Source organism: Leptonychotes weddellii, chromosome 12, assembly GCF_054177405.1.
Source record: "Leptonychotes weddellii isolate Sample4059 chromosome 12, ASM5417740v2, whole genome shotgun sequence".
Taxonomy (NCBI): Eukaryota; Metazoa; Chordata; class Mammalia; order Carnivora; family Phocidae; genus Leptonychotes; species Leptonychotes weddellii.
Genome location: NC_138380.1, coordinates 92,861,439 through 92,879,379, shown reverse-complemented (window position 1 = coordinate 92,879,379; position 17,941 = coordinate 92,861,439). Strand labels below are relative to the sequence as shown.

Below are 17,941 nucleotides of genomic sequence, written 5' to 3'. Positions count from 1 at the left end.
CGGCCCCGTCCCACCCGGCCGGGCCCTCTTCTCCTCACTGGCCCCGCCCCATCTCAAGGCCCCGCCCTCGCCTTCCTGCCGGCCCCGCCCTCATCTTCCTGCCGGCCCCGTTCCACCCGGCCGGGCGCTCTTCTCCTCACTGGCCCGCCCCATCTCAAAGGCTCCGCCCTCCCCTTCCTGCCAGCCCTGCCCCCTTCCCTTTCCCGTCCCCATTTTCCTGCCCTTCCCCACAGACCCGCCCTCACCTTCCTGCCTGCCCGCCCACCCCTACCCACCGGCCCCGCCCCTTCCCGATAGTCCCGTTCCTCCCACCAGCCCGGCCTCTTCTCCCTTCCTGTCGTCTACCTTGCTGCCGGCCCCGCCCTTCCTCCCTGCTAGTCCCGCCCCTTCCCGCAGGCCCCGCCTTCCAGCCCTCCCCTCCCCACCAGCCACGCCCTCACCATACCCACAGCCCTTCCCGCGAGTCCCGCCCCTCCCACTGGCCCCCCCTCCTACAGGCCACGCCCCTCACCTTCTGGCTGGCCCCTCCCCCCGTTTCCTACCGCCCTGAGCGTGGCCCTCCCGAGCGCGAGGAGGCCGGGAAGTTGGCTGCCCTAAAGATGGCGGCAGAATTGAAAAGTTGGAGCCGCTCCTGTGGCCCTGAGGGGCAGGGGACGGCACGGGGGCGGGGCAGGCGCGCTCTCGCCGTCCCTGAAGGGCGTGGGGCGGGATTGGGGCGCAACAGGCGCGCTCCCGCGGCCGTGAGGGGGCGGGGCAGAGCGGGCGCGTTCCCGGCGGCCCTGAGGGATGGGGCGGGGCGCGGGGCGGGGCGCGGGGCGCGGGGCGGGGCCGCGCCTCGGCCCGGAAGTGCGGGGTGCGGGGTGCGGGGCGCGGACGTCCCCTGGCGGCCGCGGACGGAGAGTGCGGCCGCGCGGGCGGGAGGCGCAGGAGCGGCGGCGGCGGCGGCGGCGGCCGCGGGGCCGGGCGAGCATGTAGCGGCCACGGGCGGCGCGGGGCTCCCGGGGCGGGCCGGGCCGCGGGGGCCGCTCGCGGCGACATGGAGGAGGAGGGCAAGAAGGGCAAGAAGGTGAGCGTGCGCGGGCGCGTGCTCCCGAGGGCCGGGCGGGGGCCGGGCGGGGGGCGGGCTGGACCCCAGAGCGGGGCGGCGGGGCCGGCGCCGGGGGTGCCCTGGGAGGGTCCCTCGGGGCCGCCCTTCGGCCCGCCGGCGTGGGGCGCGGGGCGGTCCCACGGAGGGAGGTCTGATTGGAGGTCAGGCGTGGAGAGGTCGGGGGGCGCACACTGTTGGGGGAGAGCGTGGCCGGCGGGCCGGGGCTCCCCGGTGCACGGCGCGCGGTCGGGCCCGGCACTGGGCCGCGGGCGTCGGTCTCCGCGGATGGGGTGGGAGACGAGCCCCTGGACAATGGGGTTAGGTGGTCCTCCGGCCGGCCCGCGCGGCGGGGGAGGAAGGGCCACGCCTTTCCGCCCCTTCCGGTCAGTGAGCCCCCAAACCCCGGCTTTGCACATGCCATGCCCGCGGGTCGGTGAGCAGGGGCTGCAGAGGAGCTGGCCCCGCTCCGGGGCCGGAAAGTTTTCCAGGGCCGGTGTCCTCGAGACAATGGGGAGGCAGCTCGCCGCAGGAACATTCGCTGCCTAGTTGACTTCGGCTTCATGGTACCAAGTGAAAACAAGAGCTGTGCTCGCGGTCCAGCCCGTCCACGGGCGCGCTTCTGCGCTAATTGTCGCTGAGCGATTTCAGTGACGTTACGTTTGGCAGTTGGATTTCGGACATAGTTCAAGAGGCTCCTTCGTTCGTGTAGTTGTAAGAATGTGGCTTTAATTATAGGCTAGAGTAGTGGGAAAGAAACTCATTTTCAGCAGACTATAATAGCTAAGCTGCCATTAAAATGGAAAACGGGTTTCAATGAAAGGTCTCTTTTTCGGGGAGAGGATTTTTAATGTGCTGGATTTCGTTAGTGTGCACTTCTGTGTGCCAGTTTCAGACAGACTTTGGTAGGTCCTCTGATCGTACAGCCTGTGCTGGCTGGAGCCAGCTGCGCCCTTCACTTGACTCATCCCCTTGTTTCACAAGGTGCCCCATTTTTGAACGGTTGTATTTGAAATCCGGTGTGGCCCGGTGGTCCTCAGGGGATCGTGTGGTGCTTTTCCTCTCACTTTCTTTCCTCCTTGTTGTGTTATGTCGGGAACGTGCGTCTAATTAAAGTGTGCTACCAGTTGCAGTTACCTAAGTCTGGAAAACAGCCCGAGAAAGCCATTCAGCCTGCAAGCGCTAGACTGCAGAGGGATGCTGCCCACCCTAAAGGGGGAGAGCTGAGTAGAAGGCTCCGGAAGAAAGTCAGTCCATTGCATCCTTCCCTGTTGCAGGCAGGCAGGCAGGTGGGCAGGACCCACACAGGAGCGCCTGTCCCCAGCGCTCTTGGCTGCCAGTGTTAGTCCTGGCCCAGCAGATCGCCAGTCTTGGCCTCGAAGCATCTTCCACACTCAGGCCAGATGGTGCTGGCTGAGGAGGGTCACTCCCTTTGAATGGACGCTAACCTATCTGTGATGAGGAGGCATGGGATAGACTGACTTCTTTTAGAGCCCTTTACGAGGTTTGGTAGAAACATCAGAATATTCAGCAGTGTTGGGAGAGACAAAGAATCAGTGAGACATTCCTGAAATAGAAGTGAGAAGCCAGTAAAACTCAAGAATTTTTTAGTTGGGGGCAGTGTTAAGATTTAGGCCTAGAGGGGCACATGGGTGGCTCAGTCGTTAAGCGTCTGCCTTCGGCTCAGGTCATGATCCCAGGTCCTGGGATTGAGCCCCGCATCAGGCTCCCTGCTCAGCGGGAAGCCTGCTTCTCCCTCTCCCACTCCCCCTGCTTGTGTTCCCTCTCTCGCTGTGTCTCTCTCTGTCAAATAAATAAATAAATAAATAAATAATCTTAAAAAAAAAAAAAGATTTAGGCCTAGAGAAGGTTAATGATGAATTTCATTGTGTCTGTTAGAGAAGATAATCACTTGTTACATAGTAGCCTAAGCCAGGAGCTCTGTGTTTTCTCTGTATTCTGCCCCTGCCCTAGCTCATTTTCCCACAGGCAGGCCAGCCGACAGCTCTGGAGTGTGAATTCCTATCCAGGCCACAACTTAGCACACTTTCCCTCTTGCTCTCTGCCAATCTCAAGCAGGCAGAGCCTGTCTGCTCTGCTTCTCCATTCTATGTGAGGTCACCTCCAACTCATGAAATTTGGTGCTTACATTGTTCTCTTTATGGTCAATTAACCAGATTAATCTATTTTAAAAGTTATATCCAAATTCAAGCTAAAATAGCAGAAGTAATGACCTAATAGTTTTATGAAAGTACAGTTTGGGGGCACCTGGGTGACTCAGTTGGTTAAGCGACTGTCTTTGACTGAGGTCATGATCCTGGGGTCCTGGGATCCAGCCCCGCATCTGGCTCCCTGCTCAGCGAGGAGCCTGCTTCTCCCTCTGTGTGCTGTTCCCCCTGCTTGTGCTCTTTCTCTGTCAAATAAATAAAATCTTTTTTTTTTTAAGATTTTATTTATTTATTTGACTGAGAGAGACATAGCGAGAGAGGGAACACAAGCAGGGGGAGTGGGAGAGGGAGAAGCAGGCTTCCCACAGAGCAGGGAGCCCGATGAAGGGCTCGATCCCAGGACCCTGGGAGCATGACCTGAGCTGAAGGCAGACGCTTAACGACTGAGCCACCCAGGCGCCCCTCAAATAAATAAAATCTTAAAAAAAAGAGAAAGTACAGTTTGGACATTTAAATTATCTCTTCAAGTTAGCTCTCTCAAAATTGCAAATTTAACCTTTATTTTTAATTTTAATTTTAATTTTTTTTTTTAAGTAAGCTCTAGGCCCATCATGCGGCTTGAACTCATGACCCTGAGATCAAGAGTCGCATGCTGTACCGACCGAGCAAGCCAGGTGCTGCCAGATTTAACCTTTAAAAATGTGGATTGGTAGGCTTTTTCAGGTCTTCAGACACTTGTCCTGGTGTTTTGTCAAGCAGTTATTCAGGTTTGTTCTAATGTGGCCCATTTATTTCCTTAGCATAGGAGTCAGTGAGCTGCCAGAAAATAAGTAGAACAGAGTGGGTTTCATATAAAGTGGCCCCAGGTACGGCGCTGCCCTTTCTTTCTTTCTTTTCTTTCTTTTCTTTCTTTCTTTCTTTCGTGGGGTGGGGAGAAGAGAAGAGAGGGAGAGAGAATCTTAAGCAGACTCCATGCCCAGCCCAGAGCCCGATACGGGGCTCGATCTCACCACCCTGAGATCATGACCTGAGCTGAAATCAGGAGTCGGATGCTTAGCCGACTGAGCCACCCAGGCGCCCTCAGCCCTGTCCTTTCCTAGGCTACCCTAGCACATAGGATGAGGGTGACCTGAGCCCTTCTAATGTCCCTTGGAAAGTCCTGGCTGATGGGGATGTGGGAGGAGCCGGTCAGGAAATGAGCACGTCCTGGTGCATCTGGGGGATTCGTGTGTGGACCAAGAAGTCCACAGGCTGCTAGGGGCATGGGGCCTGGGGAGTAGGAATGACCACTGGGGGGTCACTCTCCCACCCACATGTCCCCAGAGTGACTGATATCTTTCAGACCACAAGTCCTGATTTGGGGTTTGGAGAATAAGGCTGCCTCCTTATAAAATGGACCCGAGTTCCATGAGTTCTGACACTGTTCTGTCAGGATGTAATTCTTTTTTGTGAGAAACTTAGGTGTATGCGTGAGTTGGATCATAAGCTTGATCGGACGAGGACCCCAGCCTGTGGGAGGTCACCACCAGGCCTCTATGCTGTTCGGGTCCCGGCTTCTGCTGCTGGTCACACCTCTGGCAGCCATGCTTTCAACCTGAATGGCTAAATATTTTTACGTTAGGTTACTTTATTGTGCATTCCATAAGTGGAAAAAAAGAAAGGTTACAAGGTACCCTGGAAATGTAGGACTGGATGTTAAGTAATAGCAGGGAGTTATTATTAATTTTGTTAGATAGAATGTCTGTATTACGTTTGGTCGAGTTCTGAGCTGATAGACATACACGCTGAGCTATTTATAGGTAAAATTGTGGGATTCCTGAGATTGGCTTTACTCAGACTGGAAACACAACAGAGAGGAGATAGCTGAATGCTGTGGTCGTGGGTGTTCCCCATCCATTATTCTGTTTACTTGTGTGAATTTTTGAGTTTTCATATAAAAAGTGGGGAGAAAGCGGTCCACCAGGTTATGGGCCCTGAATCATCAGCTCCTGTAGCTGCTGGACCATCCTCCCGGCAGTGTCTGTGAGGAACTGGGGGCTTGGCTGGACCAGTGTCTTTATACCCTTGTGTCTGCAGCTGTCAGCCAGCCTCCTCCACAGACGTGTGTGTGTGTGTGTGTGTGTGTAGCTGAAATGGTACTTCATATAAGCAGCGCACTATGAGTTTTTTACTCTGTTCTTTTCTGGTTTTCCCATTAAACAAGTGCCAGTCACGATGTGTCACAGCCGTAAAGTGGGTTAACACAGGGGCTTTGGGGTCTGTTTTATCTTTCCTCTCGGGGAGGTTTCACAGTGACTCTTGGGTGACCAGGTGGTGACCCCGAGCTGGGAGGCGGGCAGACGGGGACAAGAGGTGCCTGGCAGAGACCGTAGGGCCGGTGGAGGCCAGCAAGGCTCGTTTCGCTCTGATTTGGGGAGTTACCCCTTATATAGTACCTGGTGTTTGTCCATTTTCAACGTAAGGAACCGTAGGGTCGCGGCCGCCTTCAGACCCCATGACCCACTGGCCATGGTAGTGGCTCGAACCTCACGGGGCTTCTCTGTTCCTGCTCAGAGCATCGTTTGGGAGGAGCACCCTGGAGAGGAACACATTTCTTTCAGCGATGGTACCGCCGAGGGGGCCGCTCCGAAGCGAGAGGGGCTGTCAGCATTGTGCCCGTGAGGTCGGGGACAAGTGCCTTCCATGGCGATGGGCTCGGTGACTGTGGTCACTGTGGGTCTTCCGTGTCTTCCTTTCTGTCAGCAGCAGCACCAGCCCGGCTCATCCCCGCTCTCTGGTGAGAGTCAACAGCCAAGTCCTGCGGATCTGACAGCACGAAATCCTCCTGTTCCTTTATCCGAGCTCCTAGGACATGCTTTGTGCCTTTCAGAGCAGGGCTGAGGCCGCTGCGTCCTGTTTGGAGAGCAAGTGCCCACACAGCGTGGGAGAAGGGGACGCGGTGGGCGTCAGCGCATCCTGCACAGGGCCCATGTGCATGACGTTCAGAAGTGGGAGAGGTGCTGGGGGTGCCCTGAGCCCGGTGGAGGTGGGGGTTGGTCCTGGGTGCCGCGGAAGCTGCTGGGGATGTTTGTCTCTCCTTCTGACAGCGCCAGGACCAGATGCCGGGGACACAGATGAGCTCTATGGTCACAGAGCTGGAAGTGGGCCTCAGAGGACCCATGAGAGTGGAACTTTAGAGAAAGCACGCTTTGATGAGAGCAAATCAGAAACCCTTTTTGTTATGAAGGCATCAAGTACAAGCGTAGAGAAGATCCTGTAATAAAGCTCCTGTGCCCCAATCTCAGACATCATCAGTGCACCAACAGCTTGTTTCTCATCCACCCCCACTCCCCACGTGCTCTGGGCTGAACCATTTTCCCCTCAAATCCACGGGGTGGAGTCCTGACCTCAGAACGGGACTGTATTTGGAGAGAGGTCTTCAAGTACAAACGAGGTCACTAGGGTGGCTCTACTCCAGTGTGACTGGGGTCCTCATCAGAAGAGGACATCAGGATGCAGACACGCACGGAGGGACGACCACGAGAGGACCCGGGGAGGAGACGGCCGTCTGCACGCCCAGGACAGGCCTCGGGAGGGACCGGCCCTGCCACGCCTGGATCTGGGGCGTCCAGGACTGAGAGAGAATAGATGTGTGAGCCACCCAGTCCGGTGCTTTGTTAAAGCAGACTAAGACAGGTTATTTGGAAGCAAACCCTGGAGATCAGGGAGATGTGGCAGGAGTCCTGTGCGAGGACCATGTTGGGGAGCATTGGTCTCAGTCTAACCCAGAGGTTCTGAGCACCCGGTCTCTACGGTCACCTGACACACAGACAGGCTACTCAGAGTTGCAGGATGACCTGCGTGGTGCTCTGTGTCCTGACCCGTGGTCCATGCTGGCCCCTCCCGCTGCCGAGCTCTTGCTCTCCTCCCGCAGCCCAAGAAGAGCAGCTGCTTTTCATGGTTATGCAGGGAGTTTAGGTTTGGATTTGTCAAGTTAGAAATAGGAAGGAAATTTTCCCCTTAGCTCTGGCCCAGTGCCAGAAATGTTACTCTTTTTCCTCGGAAGTGTGCCTGAATGAATAGTAGCCGTTTTTTTGCCGGGCTTGTGCCAAGAATTAGGGCATTTGATTGTGGGCATTGGATGCGTGCAGTGGAAATAATCCCCTTCACTAAGTGCAGCAGGATGTTGGGATTTAGGCTTTTGTCCGAGGCTTAGGATGGTGGGTATCTTGTAACCTGGGAGGTGGGAAGGATCGTTGAACTCTGAAAGCGAGCATGGTCAGCGTGGCCGTGCCGAGCTCCTGTCCTTACAGTGGAGCAGCCCCCTCATGCGGGACCCGCTGATTCACCTGCTGCCTCTCGTGACTCGGGGAAGAAAGACACACACTTCTTTGACTCGTCACAGTTCCCCACACTGTCGGACCCACAACCCACTATGCCTCCTGTGCGTCCTCACCACTAACTGCAGTCCTGTGTGCTCTAGAACATTCCACGTTCTCTTGCTGTCCACCTGGCGCCGACGCAGCTTACAGGTCTAATGCTTGGACAGACCTGTGTGTCAGGTCTGTCATCCAGCGGGTTCCATGTCAGCGAATGTCCCAGGTCTAATTGCCAGGAGACATGTCCCTGTCAGTGGCTGTCACCGGTGTACATTCTGCGGTGTGACAGTAGCCGAAGCCGATGTGCCCTTCATACGTGGAGGTCAGACCCATGTCAGACCCTGTTAGGCCTCCTCTCAGGGACGCCCGGGGGGCTCAGTCAGAGAAGCGTCTGACTTCCGCTCAGGTCATGATCCCGAGGTCCTGGGATCGAGCCCCGCATCGGGCTCCCTGCTCAGTGGGAAGCCTGCTTCTCCCTCTGCCTCTGCCTCTGCCCCTGCTTGTGCTCTCTCTCTGTCAAATAAAGAAATAAAATCTATATATAAAAAAAGAAGGCTCCTCTCCCCCCAGGATTGAATCTTCTGCCCCCTCCTTGGAAGAAGAGTGTGCAGTCCACCCCCCAGCATTTGATTATGAACGTCCTTGGATCCAGCAGAGTTGAAAGGATTTTACAGCAAATCCCTGTCCACCCACCACCTAGATTCTACCATAAACGTTCGCTATGCACACCTACCCGTCTATCTCTGAACGCACCCGAAAACTCGCCCTGCCTCTCTGATGCATTTCAGGGTAAATTATAGACACCATTCCACTGCAATCTGGATATTTCAGCATGCCTATCTGTAGCAGGAGTGCAATATCGTTCACAGTTTCTTTTGCTGTAAAATTTATATACACTGAAACGTATGCATCTTTTTTTTTTTTTAAAGATTTATTTATTCATTTGAGAGAGCGAGAATGAGAGAGAGTACATGAGAGGGGGGAGGGTCAGAGGGAGAAGCAGGCTTCTCGCTGAGCAGGGAGCCCGATGCGGGACTCGATCCCGGGACTCCAGGATCATGACCTGAGCTGAAGGCAGTCGCTTAACCAACTGAGCCACCCAGGCGCCCGAAACATATGCATCTTAAAAGTACATTAGCTAAACTCTGACACATGTGTACACCTGTGCAGCCCAAAGCCCTGCCAAGAACTAGACCATTGTCATGATCCCTGGGTCCCGGGATCGAGCCCCACGTCGGGCTCCCTGCTCGGCGGAGAGCCTGCTTCTCCCTCTCCCTCTCCCTGCTGTTCTGCCTACTTGTGCTCTCGCTCTCTCTGTCAAATAAATAAATAAAATATTAGGAAAAAAAAAAAGAACTAGACCATTGCCTCACTCAGAAAGTCCCTCATGCCTCCTAGGACGCCTCTCCCTCCCCTGAGGCAGCCGCTGCTTCGATGGTGGGCACTCTAGACGGGCCTGTCGGGATTGGTTTCTGTTCGAGAACCTCACACACGTGGAATCAGGCAGTACGTATTCTTTTCTTTTTTTAAGATTTTATTTATTTACTTGAGAGAGTGAGCACGAGCAGGGCAGAGGGAGAGGGAGAAGCAGAGTCCCTTGCTGAACAGGGAGCCCAATGCGGGGCTCAATCCCAGGACCCCGAGATCATGACCTGAGCCGAAACCAAGTGTGGGACGCTCAGTTGACTGAGCCACCCAGGCACCCCTTGTTATACCTTTTTAATCTAGTCTGGCACCTGGTACCTTTTGATTCTGCCTTCACATTTAATGTAATTATTGATAGGCTTGTGTTTGCCTCTTCCCTGTTTGTTTTCTGCTTCTCTTTTGTGCTTTGTTCCTCCTTCATCTGTCTTCTTTTGGGTCGAGTGCTTGTAGGGGTCTGTCGTGTTGCTCACCACTGTGTAGGTTGCAGGACGCACCCGTAACTTGTCCCAGACAGCCGTGAGTCACTGTCATGCTCTTTCTCGTCTGCTGCGAGAGCCCGTCAGCAGTAGTGGTCCACGGACGCTGCCTCCTGTCTTTGCAGAACTTTTGACATTTTATTCCTGTACATGTAATAAAGCCAACATTATTTTTGCTGTAGACTATTGAATTTTTACCTTTTTATATTGAAATAATTTTAAGTTTACAAAGAAGTTGGATAAATAGTACACAGAGTACCCAGTTACCTTTCACCCAGATCCCCCAATTGTTAACATTTCTAAGCTATTTAAGAAGCAATTGCATGGGGTGCCTGGGTGGCTCAGTCAGTGAAGCGTCTGCCTTCAGCTCAGGTCATGATCCCGGGGTCCTGGGATCGAGCCCCGAGTCAGGCTCTCTGCTCAGCGCGGAGTCTGCTTCTCCCTCTCCCTCCCCCTGCTCGTGCTCTCTCTCTCTCTCTCTCTCAAATAAATAAAAATCTTAAAAAAAAAGAAAAGAAGCAATGCAGACATGATGCCCCATGACCCTTCATCCTTCAGTGTGTGTTTTCTCGGTACAAGGACCATCCCACCTCGGTCTAGAAACCATCCCCATCCAATTAGGAAAATCACATCAATCCTTTATTGCCATCTGATTCACAGACCCCATGCAAACTTGCTGACTGATGTCGATTTGCTCCATTTCTGGTGATGCTGACTCATCACTTACCAGGTTTCTGCATTTTTATGAGACTGACGCGCTGCCTACTGCGCTAAGAGGGCGACTTGGTTTCTGCATTTTTAAAAAAAGATTTATTATTTATTTGAGAGAGAACACACACAGAGACAGAGAGAACGAGCGTGCAGGGTGGAGGGGCAGAGGGAGAGAGTCTCAAGCCGACTCCATGCTGGGCGCAGAGCCCGACCTGGGGCTTGATCCCATGACCCTGAGATCATGACCTGAGCCGAAATCAAGAGTCAGATGCTCAACCAGTTGTGCCACCCAGGTGCCCCAACCAGGTTTCTGCATTATTTCTTTTATTGAATTAATTTATTTATTTGAGAGGGGGAGAGAGAGAGAGAGAGAGAGAGAGAGAGAATGAATGGGGGAAGGGGCAGAGGGAGAGGGAGAAACAGACTCCCCACTGAGCGGAGATCCCAATGCGGGGCTCGATCCCAGGACCCTGAGATCATGACCCGAGTTGAAGGCAGATGCTTAACCATCTGAGCCACCCAGGCACCCCTAGGTTTTTGCATTTTAAAGTTCTTTGACTCTAATTTTTTACTATTATTATTAACTTTGAAGCTCAAATTGTCCCAAACTCAACCAATAGGAGCCACTGTAGGCTGGCTCTGATGTCTTTTTATTTTTATTTATTTTTTATTTTTTTAAGATTTTATTTATTTGACAGAGAGAGATACAGCGAGAGGAGGAACACAGCAGGGGGAGTGGGAGAGGGAGAGCAGGCTTCCCGCAGAGCAAGGAGCCCGATGCGGGGCTCCATCCCAGGACCCTGGGACCATGGCCTGAGCCGAAGGCAGACACTTAATGACTGAGCCACCCAGGCGCCCCGATGTCTTTTTATTTTTAATTCTGGTCAGAAACCCATAACCTACCATTTACCATCTTAACCACTTTTAAGTGTGCTGTTCAGTCATGTTAAGTGTATTCACGTTGGTGTGTGGCCGGTGACTTTTGACTAGTCCCCGGTATTCTTTGAGCTCTTGCTTACATTTGCTACAAGATGTTCTAGGCTATTCTGCTACTTTCCTGCCCCGGCCCACCGGAACCAGACATTTATCCGAGGATCCTGGTTGCTTTCAGTGGAAATGGTATCTAGAAACCAAGGTCTGACTGTAGATGTGCTCATTGCTGTGGGGGTGTTACTTCTATTAGGGTACTAGGGACCTCTTTGGGGTTATTTCTTCTTGACGATTTTTTTTTGAGATCTTGCACTATACATATGTAGTTTCTTTATTCCTCATTGGGGCTCAGTGGCATTTTCCCTTATGGATTAATGCAATTCATTTCAACAATAGTCTGTTTATAGAATTTTACGTTGCCATTTTGCTCTAACACAAAATGCAGAGATGAGCCGTCTACTAACATTTCACATGTGTGTACGTGTATCTATAGGATTAAGTCCTGAAAATGCAATTGTTAGGAAGCTTTATGTACATTTGTAATTTTAGTACATACTGATAAATTGTTCCCCATAGTAGTACCAGTTTTTATTCTTTTTTTTTTTTTTTAAAGATTTTATTTATTTATTTGAGAGAGAGAGAGAATGAGAGACAGAGAGCACGAGAGGGAAGAGGGCAGAGGGGGAAGCAGACCCCCCGCCGAGCAGGGAGCCCGATGTGGGACTCGATCCCGGGACTCCAGGATCATGACCCGAGCCGAAGGCAGTCGCTTAACCAACTGAGCCACCCAGGCGCCCCAGTACCAGTTTTTATTCTTAACATCAACCTTTCAGAATGCATGTTTTCAAATATCCTTGCTCACATAACACATCACCAGACTTTTGAATACTTGCCAAGCCGATAGATGAAAATGGTATTTGCTAATAATTTTGGGTTTTACTTTCCAAAATGAACCTAAATTTTTTCTTACTAAAAAACACATTTACAGCTCAGAAAAATAGCAAAATATATTCAAGAAAAAAGGAAAAAAAAATCCTGTCTGCTAGGAACAGGTATTAGAGCTTTTCAGATCCCTTTCCTAGGTGTGTCTACTTTTCTGTGCACGTACACAGTTTTACTTCCTTGGCTTCATTTATTTGACACTTGTTTAATGCCCAGTGGGTACAGTGCTTTCTTGTTGCTGCCTTCCTGAAACTCCTTCACCATCTTTGGGGGGGCTCTTAGTGCCACAAGGTAAGAGAGACCTGAGTGCTGTAAGAAGGAGCACAGGGTGGTGGGTCAGGATGAGCACTGTGCAGAGTGAGTGGATTCTCTGAAGGGCCCACCCCTGGTCGCTGGAACTCTGTCCTGTGGTTCTGTTGCTGGAGAAGCAGGCCCTCCCTGGCTCCCCCTGCTGGGCTGCTCCTTGTTGGCACAGATTTCTGTAGCTGCATCTGGCACGTGGAGAGACAAAGTGAGCACACCTTTGAGGTAAGTATCAGGAACAGAGTTATTTATCCTGGAAGGAGTCGAAGAGTCAGGGTAACTGGTATGGACATCCCTTAAGAAGATTCTGCTGTGTTTCAGTGCCTGTTACATAGAGATGTCTGTGGCGCCTATTTCTGGGGTGACCCTGGTGTGTCTACATAGAGTGCTCTTGTGAGTTTATTCCTCGAGCTGGAACTTTGCTGTAATTCCCAGGGGCAGAGAGCCCTGTCACTGGTACCTTACCACCTGGTATGCGCAGAGAAGACATGCCACATCCACGAATCTCCCAGCGTTCCCTGCTTGGGAACCCTCATTTCCAGAGCTCTTTGCACATGTCGGGGTCCTGCCTGCCATAAGAAACGTGTGCTTGGCTCCCAGTGCCACAGCATTTCGGGAGGGGCACGACGTGACCTTTTTTCAGGGTCCTGGACGACCGGCCTGCCTTGTCTCCCCAGTCAGTGGTGGCACATCGTGGCCTCACCTCCCTCTCCCTCCGTGGCTGGGTCTTGGCCACAGGAGGAGGGCACCTCTGATTGGTCTTCTGTGTGTTTTTTTTCATCTACTTCACTGCTCCTTTTCTCTGATCCCCAGGCCCCGAGTTCTTGCACACCTGGCCTTCACTGGCAAACGTCCTAACCTGTATAATGCAGGTCCTTCTGTTTGCGGTCTTGTAAAACGTGTGTTGTTTTCATGCCCCCCCCCCTTTTTTTTTACACTAAAGTTTGCAAGAGCAGCACAAGGAGCTCCTGTGTACCTTCAGCGGAATTAATGCGGGCGGCATGCGCTGCAGAGGCAGGGTGGCGTGTGGGCTGCCCGCCCCTTGCCCTTGGCAGCTGCTCGGGCGTCTGTGTGAGGCTCCCGTGTGGCTTCTGTCACACTCCTCACTGCCCGCTCACCGGCGTGCGGCAGGTTTTCAGAGGCTTTCCTGTTGGGCTCCCCCCGGTCGCCCGTCACCGCGGGGTCATCCTGACCCCGGTGGTGATGCTCTTGCTTCCTGTCTGGGCGCGAGCGCAGGCTGCGTGGACGTGGTCGGGTCCTGCGGGGAGGAGCCTGCGTGGCCTCCAGGGATGGCGCTGACGCGGACAGGATCGCGGTCGTCAGGGGGCGCGGCCCTCCCGAGCCCGTGGTGTGGGTACGAGGGTAGAGGGGCCCTCCGCTGTGTCCAGCCCTGCCCGGCTCCTGTTTCGGGAAGCCCTGGCCTTGTCCGTCAGTGAAGGGGCCCTCTCCCTCCCCTGCTGGGCTTGGCTGCGATGGGTTTCACTGACAGGCATGAGGTTGGGGGCCTCATCAGAACTGGGGTAAAGCGGCCCCTGCTTTTTATTCTGTGTGCGCTCCTCTCGCTCACCCCGTTCCCTCTGTGGGCTCTCTTCTCACTGCATTCCCTGCATATGCACGCCTCCCCCTCATCCCATTCCCTCTGTGGGTGCTCCTTCCCCTCAGCTTGCTCCCCCTGTTGGTTTCTGTGTGTTTGGCTCGAAGCGGCTGGGGATGCTAGCGGGGCAAGCTCTTGGGTCAGGAGGTTGGAAGAAGGTAGGTGCTGGGCAGGCCTGGGCTGCAGGGCTGGTGTTGGAGCTCCTGGCAGCTGTGAGGCTGGTCACGGGCACCCGGCGTAGCGGGGATTCGGCCTCACTGTTGCCCGACGTCCTGCTGCAGAGGTGTCTGCAGGCGTTTGGCTGCCCTGGGAGGAGGTAGCCGAACGCCCAGACGTGGACACAGCGTATCCCGAGAGGTTGTGAGGTGCGGGCGTCCTCTCTCGTTGGTGGCTGTGGGGCCTGCATGTGCTGGGCTCTCCGTGGTGCCGTCCCGATGGCTCCCAGCGGGCTTTAGACTCTGCCTGGGTCCCGACTTGCCCTGCGCAGGTGTGCAGAAAGGACAGGTGACCCTTGCAGGTGGTTCTCTGGGAGCCGTCAGTCTGCCGCAACTCCCACCAGCAGGGAGGCCACCATGGCTTGGCACGTGCTGGCTCTGTGTGGCCGATGGAGAGTTCAGACGGGGCACCGTGGCTGGGTGCAGGCAAGCTGATTTTCGGCTTCTCCTCCAAGGGCACAGCTTCCTTCAGGAGGCCTGGCAGTGTCCGAGGTGGCGGGCCGTGCCAGGCGCTGTGGGGCCAGCAGCCCTCCTGGTCCAGACTCCGTGCACCAGTGGCTTCTGGCCGGGTGGGACCTCGGGCCCAGACGTGGGCTCAGTCGTGCATCTGGGCCCATTTAGGGGTGCCAGCCGCTCTCAGCCATGCACTCGATGCCCTGGGGCTTCTCTCCCAGTTACTTGTGCTGATGGAAACAGCAAGTCCAGACGCACCACAGCCTGCGTTCTTGTCTGTATAGGAACATGCAGGGTGGGGGTAGCATGGGGGCCGCCCCCACCCCTCAGTTCCTGCACCCCAGGCTGGGCTCTGGCTCGGCTGCCATGTCCCCTGCCCACCTGTCAGCAGCCCCTCCAGCCAGCTTTGCTTGTCCCTCTGTCCCGTGGAGCTCTGGCCTATCACAGAAGAGAAGGTCCTGGTCCCAAGGGTAAGTGCATGCTCTAGGGCTAGAGTTAGCAGAAACGTCTGTGAGACAAACTCCTGAAACACAGAAACACGGGCTAGAAGAGGTGGAGAGACATCTTGTGTTTGGATGGGATTGGTGGCCTCATGACTGTGTCCGTCTCCCACCCCCCCCCCAATTAATTTATGATCCCAGGGAAAAGGTCACCGGGCTCTTCTCTGGAACCAGACTACTTGAGTGGAAGCTCACCTGAGTTATGAGCAAGCAAGAATAGCCAGAAAACTTCTGTGAAAAAGAAGAGCGACGCGAGAAGCAGCCTAGAATGGGTGGGGGGGCCGCGCCCCTGATGTCTTGTGATGAGCTGCGGGAACAGAGGGGAAAAGTCAGAAATAGGCCCTGCTCTGCAAGGAGCTGAGTGTGCAGGAGAGCGGAGAGATCTGATTCTTAGCGAGTGGCGTGGAGTAAGAGGGTCGCCATACAAAAAAGGATAAAATAGGTACCTGTACTCCAGGATGAGCAACAAATGGGCTCCGAAATTTAAATAAAATAAAAAAAGATTAAAAAATCTTTTAAGCCATAAAAGAAAAGACCAAAAGACCTGACCACATAAACATAAGCAAAGTAAAAAGACAAATGAAGAAAACATTATTTGCACCTTAAAAAACAGAAGGTAAATGTCTCCTAAATAAGGTGCGTCTAAAACAAATGGAAAACAACAGCCAGGGGCTGAGGGGAAAAACAGGCGAGAGATGGGAACACAGGGTTTGCAGAAAGAGAAACACAAATGGCTTTTAAAAACATGTGAAAAGGCAAGTCAGACTCTTGAATAAAAGAGAAATGCAAATTCAGATCACTTGGGGCCACCTGTTCACCGCCCCCACTTCCCCCAGGCCAGCAGAAACCCCAGAGTTGGTCAGGCGTGAGGGAAGGGGCCTGCACAACCCCAGACAGGGCATAAGGGCAGTGCCTGACTCACCTGGTGCGTTGACTGACCCAGCATCCCGCTTCTCGCCTGGTGCGTTGACTGACCCAGCATCCCACTTCCAAAGACCTACCCCAAGGACACATTAGCAAGGACAAGACATGGTTTGTGCATTGTGGCCCTACTTCATGTACAGGGGGCAGGTTCTCCAAGCCGTGCCGCACCCACACGGTGGGTTTTGGGGCAGCGCAGCTGGAGAGAGGGGTCCCCTGAGCCCTTTGAGTGGGCTCCAGGACATGCATGTGCAGGTACTCACTCTGATAGTTTTTAAACGGTTACCTGGCGGCCAGGAGGGTGTGACCTCTGAGCCTAGGCCTCATGACTGTGCAACCATCTCATGTTCTATAATATTACAAGTTGAATAAAAGCTTTTTTTTTTCTTTTTAATTTTTATTTATTTGACACAGAGACAGCAAGAGAGGGAACACAAGCAGGGGGAGTGGGAGAGGGAGAAGCAGGCTTCCCGCTGAGCAGGGAGCCCGATGTGGGACTCGATCCCAGGACCCTGGGACCATGACCCGAGCCGAAGGCAGACGCTTAACGACGGAGCCGCCCAGGCGCCCCTGAATAAAAGCTTCTTAAGACGTCACTTAAAAATATGTATTAAAAATGGTATAAAGCCACAAAAAGGCATAACCCCTTCGAGGAGAGTTATTTCAAGTTATGAAATCATAGACATGTGACCGCACACCCCCTGTGGGATACTGGGGGAGGACAAGAGGTTCAGAAAGCCCCAAATTGTTTTCAGTAACCATATTGGTACTAAGACTGGTATTGTCATTCTGCGACTGCCCCGTATGTTGTAGGATGCAGGGGCAGTGAGTTAGGTTAGCATCCTTACACACGGACTCCCAGCATGGGACTCAGGGCAGAGCACACCGAAGGGGGTAATCCGTAACCTTGTAATCCCAAATTTGAGTTGGAAATGTCACTCTGAGCTCCTAAGGTCTTTTCAACACAGAAAGCTTATGTCCTTACTCTCTGGTTGAAGAGAGTAAGTGACAGAAGCACCTGTGAGCACCCTTGATGCCTGCAGGACTGGAAACAGCATTTTCCTCCAGAAGCAGCTCCTCCCCGCCTGAGCTGTCCCCCCGCCCCCCAAGCTGTTCCCTGCCTGAGATGTTCCTCATCACAGCTGTCCCTCACCTGAGCTGTCCCTGGTCTGAGCTGTCCCCAGTCTGAGCTGTCCCTCACCTGAGCTGTCCCCGGTCTGAGCTGTCCCCAGTCTGAGCTGTCCCCTGCCTGAGCTGTCCCCGGTCTGAGCTGTCCCTCACCTGAGCTGTCCCCGGTCTGAGCTGTCCCCTGCCTGAGCTATCCTTGGTCTGAGCTGTCCCCTGCCTGAGCTGTCTCTGGTGTGAGCTGTCCCCTGCCTGAGCTGTCCCCGGTCTGAGCTGTTCCCTGCCTGAGCTGTCCCTCACCTGAGCTGTCTCCGGTCTGAGCTGTCCCTCACCTGAGCTGTCCCCTGCATGAGCTGTCTCTGGTGTGAGCTGTCCCCTGCCTGAGCTGTCCCTGGTCTGAGCTGTCCCCGGTCTGAGCTGTCCCCAGTCTGAGCTGTCCCCTGCCTGAGCTGTCCCCGGTCTGAGCTGTCCCTCACCTGAGCTTTCCCCTGCCTGAGCTGTCTCTGGTGTGAGCTGTCCCCTGCCTGAGCTGTCCCCGGTCTGAGCTGTTCCCTGCCTGAGCTGTCCCTCACCTGAGCTGTCTCCGGTCTGAGCTGTCCCTCACCTGAGCTGTCCCTGGTGTGAGCTGTCCCCTGCCTCAGCTGTCCCCGGTCTGAGCTGTTCCCTGCCTGAGCTGTCCCTGGTCTGAGCTGTCTCTGGTCTGAGCTGTCCCCGGTCTGAGCTGTCCCCGGTCTGA

At 54.2% G+C, this 17,941-nt stretch overlaps 1 protein-coding gene across 2 annotated transcripts in view; it reads left to right on the top strand.

Annotated features, from left to right (window-relative positions):
• Positions 1-880: 880 nt before the first annotated feature.
• The window catches only part of CCM2 (CCM2 scaffold protein), a 39,956-nt gene continuing 22,895 nt past the window's right edge, over positions 881-17,941 (top strand). For both annotated transcript variants that reach the window (XM_081800847.1, XM_081800846.1), the window contains exon 1: positions 881-1,066. In XM_081800847.1, the coding sequence (XP_081656973.1) occupies positions 1,037-1,066 (30 nt within the window). In that variant the 5' untranslated portion in view covers positions 881-1,036. The remainder of the gene's footprint in view (positions 1,067-17,941) is intronic.